This window comes from Poeciliopsis prolifica, unplaced genomic scaffold, assembly GCF_027474105.1.
Source record: "Poeciliopsis prolifica strain line A6 unplaced genomic scaffold, Auburn_PproV2 SCAFFOLD048, whole genome shotgun sequence".
In the NCBI taxonomy this organism is placed as follows: Eukaryota; Metazoa; Chordata; class Actinopteri; order Cyprinodontiformes; family Poeciliidae; genus Poeciliopsis; species Poeciliopsis prolifica.
The window spans coordinates 3,204,411-3,220,906 of record NW_026562423.1 but is presented as its reverse complement, the minus strand read 5'-3'; the positions used below and the strand labels follow the sequence as shown (position 1 = coordinate 3,220,906).

At 44.1% G+C, this 16,496-nt stretch overlaps 1 protein-coding gene across 1 annotated transcript in view; it reads left to right on the top strand.

Moving 5' to 3' along the window:
- Positions 1–16,496, top strand: part of myocd (myocardin) — a 52,814-nt gene that overhangs the window by 23,639 nt on the left and 12,679 nt on the right. The window contains exon 3 of the mRNA XM_055057423.1: positions 13,025–13,090. Within this exon, the coding sequence (XP_054913398.1) occupies positions 13,025–13,090 (66 nt within the window). The remainder of the gene's footprint in view (positions 1–13,024; positions 13,091–16,496) is intronic.

Sequence of the window (16,496 nt, the reverse complement as noted above, 5' to 3'; positions counted from 1 at the left end):
GCTTTCGAGTTCTGCGAGATGTGAGGTCAGACCTCTAATTGTTTGCATCCCATAGAATAGAAATAGTCTTTGTTTTTCAAGTTGATATAATCGGGAACATGCATATCCACACCAATGTAAAACAAAGATAAAAATGAGTATATGATGCTCAAATGAACAAAATAAAAAAAAAAGACAAATTGTCAAGAAAATACTCTACTTTGCCATCAGATCATAGGGCATGTGAAGCTACGCAACAATCACAGCCCACTTTATCAATAGCAATTGGGAAAGGTCATACAGAGTGAAAAAACTGAGGCCTAAAGTCTGAGATGAAAATGAATTGGAAAATGAAAGATCAGTTTGTTGATTTCCGTGGCAAACTCCATAAAGTTTCAGAAGAAAGTCCTTTTTTTAAGCATAAAGTTGATCTTTGAAGTTTTCTCGAAAGTAATAAAGTATCGTCCCGTCTTGTTCTCCTTACCCCACTATTTTCAGAGTTTGTCATTATCATTCATGGCCTTCAACACATCGCAGCGTGAGCCAGTAAACCTCATCAAATGGTCGAAAGATGAGGTACACTTCTTGAGGCATTTGAAATATGTGACTGTTCCGGTCAGTAGCAAAAGTTTCCATGTTGTGCTGAGCCATCATTTACTGGAACTGATAGCAACATGCTAACCTTGTCAGGAAAACAGCATGATAAAACATCTCGCCGCCGAACATCCAACTGTATACATCTCCTGCTGAGCTCGGACATCGTTTTTATGAAATTTTCTACAGTTTAGCTACTTTTAGCCTCACACATCTGTTCCATCTAAAACAAAAGAAATCACACAGTCACGTCTTGATTTACAAGCCCGCACGGTTTGCCAGTAAACACGCACGCTGGCGTTACGCAACGCGAGGTTTGAACGTGGCCGTCTAGACGAGAACGATTAAGCCATTTGCATCGTCGGCCAATCAACAGCTTGGCTGACCGTCGCGGGGTCACACATCTGCGCCCGGAGCTGTAAATACGGTGTTTAGAGCCGTGCCGTCAGATCTGTCTAATTGGTATACGAGTGTGATCTTTGAGTCTCTTCTGTGGTTTTATCGCAGACACATGCTGAAAGACACACACGCGCATGTGGCTCCAGACAGTTCAGATGAGACATGTCACATTCGCTGACATGGGGCCCAATTAAAGGGGAGGATTAAGCCGGGGCTGGGTGACCTCCTCAGGAATCTGTTCGAGACACTGTGTGTACACTGTCAAACCTTCACTTTAAGCACTTTCACCTGCTAATTAAGACACCGGAGTGGCATGTTCGCGCGCACGCGTGTGTGCACCTGTGCGGCTTGCGTGCGTGCGCGTGCACGCGTGTGTTTATGCGCAGAGACAAACTCACTCGCAAATGTCAAGGGCAGATTTGCAGGCCGAGAAGCCTTAACGTAAATATTTGACTGGAGTATTGTGCGGCTTCTTGGAGCTCGCTCCAGCACACGTCAGACTGGCCGCAGACTTACGGCAAACAGATAAGGCATGTCATTTGTCACGTTAAAATATCCCACGTTTCAGCGCGAGCATCTCGGCGGCGAGTGGAGGAGATCATCCGTGGCTTACAGTGCAAGGAGATTAAAACGCTGTGAAGTTCTGAGTTGTTTGTATGTGACATTGAGCTACATTATGCACCTCTCATTTATATGCTTTCGACTCATTAAAATGGAGGAAAACAGGAATAGAGTCCTTCAAACGTCCGCTTGTGTAAATGCCGCTGCTCTTTGAAGGCCTTGGAGGTTTTGTGAGAGAACATTGGTGAATAAAACATCAAGACCAAGGAATGAAGCATTTCACACTTTTCAAAAATGCGTTCTTTGAGGAAAGCCAGGAAAAGCCATGTAGGGAACACAAGAGTTTGTAGAAGAAGGTGCTTTATTTTTATTTTTATATTCTGTTGAAATCCGCCTGGTTTTGCCAGGATTGTGATGAGGAATGCATTTTAAAATGTTTTATTAGTCCCTAAATCTGTTTTAATGTGAAATTAGATTTTTTTTTCTCTCTCCAGCATCTTTGGAACTGATAAAACCTAATAACGTTCACTGACCTAAAGTAAATATCTTAAAGTATAATTAGTTTTCAGTAATCGTGTGAATATATGTGAAAGGAATCGGCAATATTCAAAATATTTTATGCATGTAATTTTTTTTATCTGCTCAATGGGTTTCTGTAGATTTATGGGTCAGAGGCTTGACCCTTGGAATGAAGTACCATCAAACGTAATGATCTTTTTAAGTATTCTTTACAATGTGACACACCAAGAAAAATTTATGAATAACCGTACAGAGAGAAAAAATTATATGTGGTTTACAATATTTTGTAGAGACTCTTTTAGCTGCAAGATGTTTGCCCATTTGAAAGCTGCAACTCACTCACAATGAACTGACTGTATGTCAGTTTTCAACTCTTGCCATAGCTTTGCATTGGAATTAGGTCTGGACTTTGACTAGACCATTCAAACATGTGATTATGCTCTGACTTAAATCATTTCAATGTACCTCAGGCTGACTGTCCTGCTGAAAAGTGACGGTCCACTTCAGTCTCAAGTCTAATCCTGTATTTAGCTCCATGCCACCAAATCGGACCAGCTTCCTTGTTCCCACAGTACGAACCTCCCAGCATCTTTGTTGCAGCGTGGAAACTGTATTTTCAGAGTGATGTTCTGTCATGGTTCTTTTGATACATATTGCATTTTACATGTAGGTCAAAAACATGGCTTGAGGTCAACTTTCTACAAGCAACAACTTTCACAGCCTGTAGCTTTACTTCCGCCACAGCTGTGTTGAGGTGAACCATGAAGGTAGTTGATTAGAGTGGTTCTCTTTACGCGTATCAACGTAAAGAGGAAATTTGTGGCAGAAATTTGAAAATGATTTTTCAGTCGTTGGTTTATTACAAAAAGTCCCTATCAGATTCTGCTCCGTTCAAGTGGGGGAGCTGGAAAATATTACCCTCAATAAAGAAAGTTCAGAGCCCAGTTCCTTTGGACAACTATCTAGTCGGTGTGTGGAAACTGGAGGAAGGGTCCGCCAAATATGGGTAGATGACATTTACTGTCTGATCTGGCTGCAGGACAACATTCTGTTCTGTTGTTATGCTGGGCAACAACAAAAAGACAAGCATGTTTTACTGGATAGATAGATCAGACAGACAGATTGGATAGTTAGATAGAAACCTTATTCATCCCTTTGGGATTTACCCTCAGAGAAATTGTAGTTCACAGCATCAATACATCAAATACTTAAGAAAATGTTAATGTTTGAAAAAAAAGAAAACAAATAGTTTAACATTAACATTCAATATAACAATATAGTCGCTCTGTTTTTATTGTACTCCTGTTTGCCCTCCTTCTAATCTCCAGTGAGGAGTTGAAGAGTTTCATTGCACGAGGGACAAAGGAGTTCCTTTGGTCCTGCACTGTGGAAGAAGCAGTCTCCCACTGAATCTGCTCTCCTGGCTGCTGATGACAGTGTGCAGAGGATGGCTGGTGTTGTCCAGACTAGCCTCGAGTTTCTGTAATGTTCTCCTCTCTCCACTGAGATTTGCCGGAGATTTGCTTCTCCAGCTTGGAAAGGTCTGCCTTGGCAATGCTTCCACCCCAGGACATCACAGCATACAACAGGACGCTGGCGACAACAGACTGGTAAGGCAAGTCCTGCAGCTTTCCACAGAAGGATCTCAGCCTTCTCAGGTAGCACATCCTGGTCTGAGCCTTCTTATAAAGCTGCTTGGTGTTGCTTGTCCAATCCAGCTTGTTGTCCAGCCACAGGCCAAGATGCACGACCTCCCCTCCCATCAGATCTGGTCATGGACTGCCTCTGTCCCTCCTGAAGTCAATGACCAGTTGCTTTGCCTTGGAAGTGTTTGGATGTAGGCCGTTTCTATGGCACCAGACAACAAAGTCCCTCACCAGGCTCCTGTACTTCTCTTTGCTGTCCTTGATGGCAGTATCATCAACATATGACGATTCTGAAGGTTTTATTTGTCTGACCTTCTTTGCGTTACAGCGATGCGGCAACTGTCAAAAACAGACCAAAGGTTCCAAACTCTCATCTTTGTTGCATTGTTTTCTGAGAGAAACTGGCCTTTGGGTCCTTTAGAGCTCTGCTTCTTCAGCATCTTTTAAATCTTCCTCATGGTATTTTGACGTCAGACAATGGTTTGGATTTTCCTTCCTTACCAAGCTTATCAGAGAGTTCAAATCTCTTGGATTATCCAAATTTCTGTAAAAGCAATCTCCCACCCCATTCTAAAAACCAGTACTCTCGAGTACCATTTCGCTTCGGAGTAAAGAATTTTAGGATCAGACTTTTTGGCCAAAGTTTTACCTCTACTCAGACTTTTAGACTCAGCCAAGAAGTGAAACTGGACATCTTCCGTTCTGGCTGTGTCACGGCTCCACTGTCTTCCTCCGAGTCTCTATCTCGATCTGCCTTTCTCCTCACTAATGACAGTCAGCTGGGCCGATAGGCAGATATATTTAAACTGGTGGCAAGGGAGGAAGAAGTCATCAGCCAAACCCTGTTGTGCCTCTGGGTTGCAGCAGGCGGGGCTTGGAGGAAACCCTGGCCCCAGCTCGGCCCCTCCCTGAGTAGGGCATATCTCTGCGTGTTGTCCCCGGCCCCAGCTCAGAGCTCTCAGCCAGAAGGGACCAAAACCTCGTCGGCCCGCAAAAATCACACACTCCCACATCAGCTGCTGTGGGGTGAGAGCGGAGGAGAGGAGAGCAGCGGCAGACAGAGAGCTAGACTCCACACCAACTGAGCGCCACAGAACTAGAACGATTTAGTTTGTTCTCACACTTTTGCCAATTAGTGCTTCTTCTTAAGCTGTTGATGAGGCAGCCAGAGCCAACTTTGTCTCCCATGAGTCTGTGGTCCAGAGGTCGCCCAAGGGCTCGAAGTGTGTACGACTTCTTGAACGTTTGCGGCTTGTTTTTGAAACCTTTGAACGCTGGGACTGTACTGAAATCATTATGACTCTTCTGGGTTCCGAGCACTCCGTACTGATACGAAGCAAGTTTAGATCAGGTAAGTTCATTTTTGGATTGCTTCTGACTGTATGCTCTCTGTTCATTTGCAAACTCTTGTGCTCGGTTATCCTGCAACACCTTGCCAGCCAACACTTGGCACTTGTGTGAAACCTCTCATACATCATTGCATTTAAATCCCTTCTGTATTGAGAACTTGTCACGGCACCCCGGCAACAGGTGTGCGCAGTTGCACTGCTGACATGTGCAGGTACGGTTGACACCAGAGTGTCTCCAGAGAGCTGAGACTAGCGGCATGCCTTGTCACTCCATGATGAATTTCCAGCTGGAAGGATTCCTCCAGGTCTGTCTGCTTCCTTGTAGATGTATCCACGTGCTTATGATGCCTCAGGCAGGTTGGTGCACTTGTTCCCTGGTGGTGGTGCTGCTTAGGGAGCTTGTCCAGGTTTCGCCTGTCTGATAAGAGTGATTAGATGCTGAAGAGGTGTCAGAGGTCAACTAAATATGGCTCATGGTGCACAAGACTCTGTGTACCTTTTATTCTTCCCTCCCCCTGGATGCACACCATTCAAATCCATTAATATCTCTATCCATCCATTTGCAACACTGGGTTAATCCTCAGAGTCACAGCAGACAGTGCCCGTCTTCAGCGGTCAGTAGACAAGAGGTGGCATACACCCCTGGCACAGTGCATTTCTTATTCAAACCCTTGTTCTTGATTTAAAGTTACTATGTGTGATCCTGTGTGTGTGTGTTTGCACTGTAGTGTGTGTAATCTGACCAACACTGCCACCTCCCTGAGGAAAATGTAATTGATTGGGGTGAGAATCAGCTGTGAGGCTCCTTGTAGGTCACTGAATGGTGAGCAGGTGAATTTCGGTGAGCGGTTTCTCTCATCCGCTCTGCCGGTCAGCTGTGACTGCATTCCAGAGATTGCGGGCCAAATGTCCCTTTTCCTTTGAGCCCTTCGGAGCTCCTGTGCTCCAAACGGTGATGGAACTTCTGTGCTGTGGGGAATTTTTTAAGGATTCCAGTAACAAATCCTTTCTGCTAGAAGGACTGTGTTGCTCTAACCCGAGTGCTCTGAAAGGATAATGCGGCACAGATGTAGAGATACCGACGCTAAGCTTGAGGCCGCTTGATGTTACAGTCAGAGGAGTTAATACTGGATGAAACATATAACAACCAACGTGACTGTTGGAGCTAATTTACGAGTGCCTGAGTGAGCCGACAGAAGGAAGACAGCCTGTAAATCTCTGTGTGCTAACTGCTGAAGACAGGAGGGAGTCTGAGACAATTCAGCCTGTGGAGAATTTACAGTTTTCTTTAAGCTGCAGCATTCTGAGTGACATTCAACGGCTTGTGAAAACCAACGATTGTTGATACTTTTCCACCACGCTTGAACTACATGATCCCAGCCATGGGAACCGCTGCTGCTCGCCCGTAGCCTAAGGGAGCGTTTAACTGTATGTGAAAACGGCCGGTCGTCGCCGCTTCTGCATGCAACGCGCTTCGGCTGCGCTGCTGAAGCCATGGGAACTGCCTCCGCTTTGTGGAGGCTAAAAGGAAAGATAAAGATCTCGTTTATGAGCTCCACAGAGACTACACAATGTTCTTCAAGTCTGTCACTCACTAGTGCTCATGTTGATTTGATTAACAGGTCAAACAACAGTGGACAACGTTCTTGAGACGCACACTGTGACATTACGGTGTGAACGAGGGGTCCAACTTAAGATAAATGTCATATCTTGAGGGGTCCACTACATGCAGAAACTACATGGTTTCTTATGTCGACATAAGAAACCTTTTCTCAAGTAACCGCACTTTATCGAGAAAGCTTTTTTTTTTATTGCAGCATTTATATCTACTAAAAAGATGCAAATATCGGTTTAATTGACACCAACATGCAGACAAATAAAAAAAAAAAAAACCTAAATCTTAAGCATAGATTATGTTTCCCCCAAGAAGTACGTTTCATCAGTTACGGTACGAATAGAATTACAGATTTTACTCGTACTAACAAAAAAATGTGGGCCCCGAGGAGAAATTACTCCCAGTTTGGACATAATTTGATACCCCTGAAGACCAGTGCTCATACTCATGTTGGGCGTGTGAATGATTTGATTGGCAAGGAACTAGCACGTCAAGAACTGGCAGAGGGGGATACAACAGGTGGGACAATGAGTCAAAGAGACCAGACAGTTATTATATAGATGTAGTAAGCAGCAGAATCGACTTTTGACAGAGTTCTGTGTGGATCACGGATGCAACCGGGTGGAAGTGAGGCATAGGGACGCACGGATATCACAGAGGTCAACCCTCCGTGTAGGTCACTGAACCTTCACGGAGGTTGCATTTCATGTTGAGGACGAGTTTTCATCTTCGACGTTGATGAACAGTTGCCTGGTATTTCCATCTTGACTTGATGTGGAGACAATAGAAGCTTCCTCAACTTCCATCAAGTATGAGTGCAACTGAAAATCAAGTGCTTTGGTAACCGACTGATAAGTCCTTCATTTTATTTGTAACGCCACTGCCTACGCCCCCTGGTGCCTAATCTACACATAGCAGCTCCTTGTAAATCTGATCAGCTACAGACTTATCACTGATCTCCACAGGGGCCAAAATCAAACCCAATTCTCCTGGAAACCTAACTCTCTTTTTTTTTTTGTCAGGAAAGTGTATGCCAGTTAAACTCTAGTTGATTTTTCTCAACAAATATCTGGAAAACCGGAATGACATGCATCACTAATTTATACTGGTGAAAAAAGAACAAACAAAAAAAAAACAAAGGTGGTTTTAAAATGATGTAATGATTTCCTTTCATATGGACGTGATCAACTTCCCTGGTTGTGTCAGCTTCTCATTTAGAAAAGGTTTGGGAGAAACTATGTGAAATAATTCAGCTTATTGCGGCAGTAAATTGGATTATATTTCTTTAATGGAACTTCAATGACTTTACACAAACTGGACTGAAATAGTTTGTGAGACCAAGGAAAGTATCCTCCAACGTTCTGACAGTGAATGGCATTCTGGCTGCACATAAAAAAAAAAATTAAAATTAACAGTTTCCATTTATTATTTTTTTTCTTTCCACTTGTTTTCAGCCTACCACTGTTGACCATAAGTCACAGGCAGTGGAACCTCTCCAGAAACATTTATGGTGGAGTGTTATCTCCCCTGCAGCCAGGCTCTGGCTCTCCTTCATAAGTCTGACTCTTAAGTGGCCAAAAGCGTTGGGAGTAACATATGTGCGTTCGGTTTTAGGGTGGATTTTCACTTCATAGTGGGGTATTAGAGTAGAATAAACCTTATGCATCATTTGGGAACACCTGTTTACGAGATGGCAGACAGCAACGCTCGTACATCTGTCGCCAACGCATTCCTGTCCGTGTCGATGAAAGTTTAGGGGGAAAGTCGGGTGACGAATGCGTCCTTTCCTTAGATTATTGGAAGGTGCAAAAGTGTGACGTTAGCGCTGCTCTCCTGTGTGAGGCACAGAAATGGATGATGAATGGCTAAATCCCTCGGCTGGCTTGTTTAATTATCTCCGCTTCAGTCACACAAAACCCCCTCGAACCACGGCTTATTTACATTATAAATCTGAGCACTTGTAAATGCGGCTGTCGATTTGTATGTCCTTTGTTGTCAAGGCACCCCAGGATGAAACAAATGTCTTTGGTTTCAAAGTCAACAGTGTGATTCAGCTATCTGTGATTACGCGGCTCGATGCGGCTCCGCAGTCGGCACAAGGCAACGCTTTGGAGAAAGAGCAGATTGCGTGGCAGCTGCTGTGCTTTCTTAGGCACAGTTATTGATAACCTGTCAGTGCGCTCAGCACAGAGCAGTACAGCTTGACTCCGGCGTTGCCTTCGCCAAGAAAATAAGACATAAAACCTGCATGTATGGGTGAGATTAAGCCTGTCACCTGGCTGAAATATGAACTTGTTTTATCAGCTTGCAGGCAGCACCGGACTGATCAGGAAGAAGGGTTCAGTTTTCAGGATTTGGCTCCAGGACGTGTGGGAGTACAGGGCGAAACAAATTTACTGTTATCTTTGTCAACCGAACTGTGACACTCGAGATCTGCGTCTTGAAGTTACAGTTAAGATTTCTTAAAGCGAGATTCTGCTGAAACAAGAATTTATTTTCTTACTCGCAGAAGAGAACCTTCTTGGTTTCTGTCAGTATAAATCGGAGATTGCAACAAATTCTTTTTTTTTTTTCACCCAAAGTCCACATCCAGCACCAAGCAGGGGCCGACAATACAACAATATTCGACTCTGAGTCACTAGAATGTGCTGGCAATTAGCCAAAGAGGAGAGATTGTATCATCTGTAAAGCAGACTTCTGTGCTTTTTCGTATAGAAATCATCTTCGTGTTCCTCTTTTCCCCTCAACTTAATAGACCCAATGTGGTAGGGTCAAAGGTCATTGGTTGTAGACAATTATATGGCAGGTGGCAGCTACCTAGGAAAAGCTAGTGAAGAGCGAGGCAGCTAAGCGTCTAATAGCGAAAGCTAGCAGCTAGCGATGCTGATTGAAGTTTTAACCCAAAACTATGGTGGCAGCTTAAGACAACTGCCACCATAGCCAGTGAAACGGAGTACGTGAGGAAGTGCGCCAACAATCTTCTGCGTGTGTGTGCCTGACAAAATAAAGTGGTGTAAAAAGAGACTTATAAAATGCCAATTTATTATTGTGGATATACGTGGCTGTTTAAGAGGTCTGTTTCAGTGCTGGCCGATCACAAAGTAGCTGTTAGCTTCAGCGACCAGGTTCAGCTGATTCATGCTAAATGAAGGCTGTCATCTCCCGCTGGTGAGATATAAACTGCTCGTAAACATGTTCCGGGACCTCGCTTTGAAGATCTCAAACTATCCCTTTGAGGAATGAAAAGGAACACAAAAAAAAAGCTGAACAGAATTAACTTCCAACAACATTGACATTGCATTTTGTCACTTGGCTTTTACCAAAACACTTATGAACCAATCTGTACATGAATCAGGCGTGCGTTAAAAAAAAAAAAAAATCCTTGACAGTGGCAGTATCGGCTGCATGTTTTGGCAGTCACTAATGCCTGCGTTTGCTCTGCGATGTAGCGAGCTGCGGGGTCGTGACCCCTCCCTCTTGCGGTAAACGAAAGCAGATGTCGGATGAAGGCAGGAGAAGGGGAACGCCCCGGCGTTGGGCTGCTCCACGGCGAGAGGCCGGGCGGTGTGGCGGACGAGCGTCGAGAAAAGTCGCGGCGCTGAAGCAGGTCCTATTCTGTTCTTGACGTGCACGGCCGTGGCCGGAGGAGAGCGAATTGAAACCACCTGAGCGGGATGATAAACAATTGGAGAGACGAACAGAGCGTGATCAGGCGGAGCGGGAACATTTCATACTTGTGTGTCAGATCCAGGATCAGACCAGGAGACCCTCCAGATAACGGCGAGGAGGAAAAGCACACGCAGACAAAAGAGACGAAAGGAACGGACGCGAGCAGACCAACAGACGCAGAGGAGGCTCGTGTTTATGACCTAGAGTCCCACCTAGGCCACTACTGCGCACACACACACGCACGCACACGGACACAGCGGGGTGAATCACACACACATGCCGTGGACCACACACTGCCTAGCAGATCTGTTTAAAAGCCAGGAGCTGTGTTTATCTTTCCCTACATCCTGCTCGCAGAAATATTTGCGAGAAAGCAGCGTTGTTTTGTATGAGTGTGTGTGCGAGTGTTTTTTTTTTTATGCATATGTGGACATGCATAATACCGATTGGGTTCACAGGAACCTGGGTCAGGGCAGTGCATAGATAGTTTGGAGGTCAGGTGCTCAAGTGGGGTCGTTGTTGCTCATGTAGATTTTTCCTGCACAACTTCCAACATCTCACAGCAAAATTTACATGCACAAAAAAATACACACCTTTGTCTTTGATTTTATCTTTCATTTAAAAAAATAGATAGTCTCAATAAACTGATGTGAATGATTTGATGAATTTTAAACAGAATATATGACGTCTACGTCGTACCCGCAGGCCAGGGCACTGGTCGGCTTATAAGCTTTTAATTCCAGAGATGCCACCTTGAGCCACACACTACAATGTTTTAAAAAAATTATTCAATAAAGATTTTCAAATGGCTCCCCCCCCCCCCCAAAAAAGCGAAAAGGTCAGGTGCTCTAGCACCACCTAGTGACTGTCTGTACAGCTGATTTGGCTCAGAGTCAGAGCTTAGATATTTTTAGAAAATTCGGTTTTAGAATCTGCCTTCTGAGTACATTTTTAACTATATAATTTAGACATATTGTATATTCAATACACATCATCTTGTTTGCTAAATAACTCTTTAATCAAGCTCTAAAACCTTTTCTGATGCCAAACAGCTTCACCTCAATGAGTACAGACTTCACCTGGACTGAATGTTGTGATGTATATGTTTAGCCTGGATATGTCACAGATTTTCGTTATTGCAATATCAAAAGAATTTAGAGCGATTCGTGAACCATTGCATCATGTTATACGACACCCTGCGATTGCAGACAGGCTCAAGTTCTTAACTTTCATTGTTGCGTTTAATGAATCCGATCGGTTCAAGCCAAGTGCGCTCGTAATGTGGCTTTTATTTACCAGCTAAATGTAATGAGTTGCTGCAACCTTAAAAGCGGTGCCAAGTAGAGGGAGAAGAAGGAAAAGAAAACAGTTGGAGCATTAATTCAGGAACGGGCTGAAATATTTTGCTCCTGCTGTTGGCCCTGAAGAAGAGGACACCTTTAACACAAGATGTATTTTTTGCATCCAGCTGGTCTCTGAAGTTAGAACGCCAATCTGGAAATGATATCACCCACCGCTTGAGCCATGCTACAGCTTTCAAAAGTAAAATGGTAAAAAAAAAAACGAATCTATACAATACAGTACCGTGGTTTTTACCGTCACTACATTCACTGTGAAATCCAGTGTGGCTGCCTTCATTTTGCTCCAATTGGATTTTCCAATTTGGAAAATTGGAAACATTGAAAACCTGGGAACTCTGGCCTCATTTTAGCTTTAAACTCAGATGCCCGTAAAAAACAAACAAACAAACAAAAGAAGCACTTTGTCAAGTTCTCTAGTCAAGATCCGGCGGACACCATTTTAGATAAAACCAGCATATCCTCCCTGAAAAGACAGAAAAGACAGTTCTAATTCTATAGAAAACATCATCAGAAGTTTGAAAGAGCACATTTAGGAAGAGCATATTTATTTGTAACTTTTAGCATCCATGCCATGTTTCCTCCGAATGAAAGTAATATTTCAGAAATATTTTTGAAATGACCCAGTCAGCTTTCTTGAAGAAAAAAACCTAAAGATTAGGGTGACGGCAAAGAGGGTTATCAGAAGCAACTTTAGTTGAATGAAAACAAACCTAAATCTCCCAGGGGTTTGAATGTTTCTTGACTTATGCTGTCAAATTGTACAGTCAGGACTCCGCATGCAACAAATGCCGTTGTCTCTTGCCAAACTCGCCACATTGGTTTTTTTGTTTTTTTTTTGGACTATTAGGAAATAAACGCAAGCAGCCATGACTAAGAAGTAGCAATAGCATACTTGTCTACCCAAAACATCTACGGGTAGACATGGCATGAATGGACGCCAACCTTCTTAATCACATTGACAAGCCGACTCAGAAAAGAGGCTGGTGACTATCTGCAGCATATTTAAGCTGCAATGAATGGTCGTCGGCAGCTGAGTGGCAAAATGAATGGCTTTCCATCTGTTTTCATTCTGGTTATCAGTGGTGTGCACAGTACACTGTGGAGTTCAGTCAGGGATTGAAAATATTCATGAGGGATTTATTTGAAATTGACTCATAAAGTTGCTTTTTTTTTCTTTTTCTTTTCTTTTCTTGATGTGCACGTCCCTCTGAGGAGACGCCTGCAGGTTGATTAAACACGAGCTGTTCTGAAACGACTTCTTCTTCTTTTTGATTTTTGCTCTGTCCCTCACTTCTCTTTCCCTCTTTCCTGTGCTCCTTCTCCTTTCATCAGTGCTACAGTTAAGACTTCAGCAGAGGAGGACACGAGAGCAGCTGGCAGACCAGGGCATCATGCCTCGTGAGTAACGTTTTCCGACTCTGAGTTGCCTCGCACTCATGAACACATGTACACACACCTTTCTGCCCCCATGCTTCTTCTAACCCTAACCCTAACCCTTGTCTCTAAATAGTAACGGAGAAAGAAGGGATAACCGTGGGGAACCTTTGCCCCATACTTAACCTCAGCGACACTTCACAGGTCATTCTGATGTATTCCTTACCAGAAGGCACAAATAGTCTCTATAGTGTGTTCTGGGTTGCCTCTCCTCTTAGTAAGATGTGCCTGGAAAACCCCCAAAGCGAGGCATGCAGTTTGCATCCTGATCAGACATTTCAAGACATGGCTGATGGAGCTCCAGACCTTAACTCTAAGACAGAGTCTGGTCTGAGTTTAATCTCAGCCGTTTTGTAAGACCTTGTTCCTTCAGTTACAACCCATACCTCATGATCATAAGGGTAAGGATTGGTAGGTAGGTAGGTGATGTCCCAGGAAGGAGATGCTGTGATTGACATGCGTCTTCAGTCTCACATGAAGCACCAGGACATCTTTGAAGTGGCAGACTGCAGTGGTGGTCTAGATAAAACTGTCCACAGATATTTCTCCAATTTCCAATATAGAGGATGTTCACTGACAAATCAAGCTCCTCAGCTTTTCTTGTAAAGTTTACTCAATACTGCTTGGAACCTGACTGTTTAACCTTTGATTCTGGGTTATCGGTTTGGCTTTCAGCCGAAAGTTGAGGACCTAGGATGACCTTTATCTTCATGGAATTGGTTTGGAGTTTAGTTGGCAACATGTACTTTTTAAACAAGCATTTGCTTCCATCGGTGTCTCCAAGCCAAAATCTCCTGTGAATATTGTGGCATATGCACCCGAGTGTGGAACAGCCCTGATGACGGTCAAAATCAAAGCCAAAACTTTTAAGTTCTTGATTGGATGGTGTGCTCTCTTTGTATTTATGCTGAGGCAATTTAAGTTTTGATCATCCATTGAATTACGCTACAGAAAGCAGCTGATCTGAAAGCTGATCTCAAGTGATTCAGACCAACACTAAAAGTAAGCCAACTTGTGAATTAGATTTGGCCAAGTGATGCATGCTGGTGGCCAGGTACTTGTGTTGCTAATGAGTATACAACTGCGTGACCCTTAAAACCTCTGGAATTTCCAAGTCAGGATAATCGTATACCTCAAATCTTTGGTATACATTGAAACTTAAAACTAGGCAAGTAGCATGAGTCTCAGCGAAGCTGATGTTGTCAAAAGACATTCACCGTAGAATTAGGGGAGGTAAGCGACGTCCATGTTCATTTTCAGAATAACTGGTGCATTTAAGCAAAACTTATCAGGTGACAGGACTATTGATTGGCTACAGACAAAGCAGGTGGATGTATTGATTGTGACAGGCAGCAAGCAGGCAGGTCAGTGAGTGACCGCTGAGGAATGATCTCGTGATGGAAGAATCTCTCTGCCTCAGAAGAGGCCGCAACCCTTAGGGGCTCAGCGCAGAGAGCGAACCTGTTTACAGGGCCGCGCTCCATCAAAGAGAAGGCACGCCCGAGCATGACAACGTGCAGAGAGAGCTGCCATTTACAAGGCGGAGGCTTTGTTCTTTTAATGTCACATAAGTCCCAGCTATGATGACATGCAGGCCTGCGTGCTCCGAGTATTCTCCTAAATCCTCGCAGTTCCTGCGATTTATGGGGCCTCGTAATCCTCAGATCAGTGAGACACTGCAGTGTTTGCAGGTATTCTGTTTAGTTTTGACTGCCAGCAACCAGGCGAAAGAAAACGTGGATTTTTCTTCAATATTCATGAGAAAGTAGGCCGAGAACTTGACGCAGATTCCAAGCCTCTAGAGCTGTCTCACATTTTGTCGCGACTTGAACTTCATGGTACTTTTTCGAGCTGATGTAAAGAAGCATTTTATTTGTCGATGTTACCCAGAAGCAACATAATCTTGTATTCACAAACATGGCAGCGGCATTAGACTTTTCTTTCCTCCCGTACAGAATCAACAAGGTGACCGGGGGACATGGGTAGCAGACCAGGGATTTGTTGAATGATATCTCTGGCACCGTTTGCCATTTCACAGAGGCTCCAACCTCCAGATAAAGCCCCAGTAAGTGTGCGGGGGAACGGAATCCAGAGGTCCGGCTAAGCCCTATCAGTTTCTAGGAGTCTGTCACAGATAAGGCAACAAGGGGAAACGCAATTGGTCGACGGGAACCCGAGCTCTCTTTTAAAAAAGAAATTTCAATTGGCCGTTTATCTCTCCCAGTTGCAGGGAATTGAGTTGGCGCTGTTTGTTTGTACTTTCCCTTCACCCAGGCCATAGATTCCTTATCGCCCATTCCTACAGAATCCTGTCAACGGCACCGAAAGTCAGACGTTTCGCAAGGCGACGGTGGTACGGTCCTCCTCCTGTTGCCGCTTCTGTAGATGTGAATCTTCAAACGGCTGGCTGCCTCGGACTCGCTGTGTTATTCCTGCTGGGGAAGATGGACACGGCACAGGGTCTGTGTATACATTACCCAGGGAACATCTGGTGTTTATTACACTATTCAAGAATCCACCCCAGCCTCTCAGGCCTGACCGGCGTGTGGCCTGCATGGAAGCACACCGTCTCCACACACACATCCAATCTAATATTTCCTCATAAAGATAATAGAGCCGTAGCTGGCTGCAGGTTTACGGTGCTTTTTCCTGCTTGAGCTTTAAGATCCTCGTCTCCACGGCGGGGGATGCTTTAAACCTGGATGGAGACGCTATTCGCCCACCCAGCTTCCCTCTGACGGTCACTCAGCAGGCGTACGGTGCTGTGGAAACGTATCGGCCCCCCTCGCAGATTTCTAATGCTGTTGCTTTTTGTTTGTCACGACTACAGCTTTCAGATCACCAAAAACATGAATGAATTGCTACGGGAAAACCAGACACTTCTGGTAAACAGCGAGATCTTCTAGAGGAATTTAGATCCGCTCTTTGTCACAGAAATATTTCAACTCATTTAAGGGCTTTCTAGAATCAACTGCCTGCTAAACGCCGTGCCACAACATCTCAGTCAAATTTAATGAAAGACTTTGACTACACCTCTCCAGCCTCTTCTTTTTCCTTTCGGGATCAGTTTCTGAGGCGGACTTGTTCATGTGCTTTGGGTTTTCTAAGCTTAAGGTCACAAAATGACGATTGTTAATCATTTTTTATCCACTGTTTCACTTACTAATACCATAAGCAGTAGCGTTCACATTCTTTTGATCAATTATTTGGTCGCCAATGCCAACTGCAGGCTTTGTTCTGTGTTAACCGTTCAACCTTCACAGCATTCAGCAGATGTGTGTCATAACTTCCTGTATTTATATTATATGTTTTTAGTACATTGGTGGGAGTGTCAAAATCATTCAAACTCTATTAGGGCCACTTACTTTCT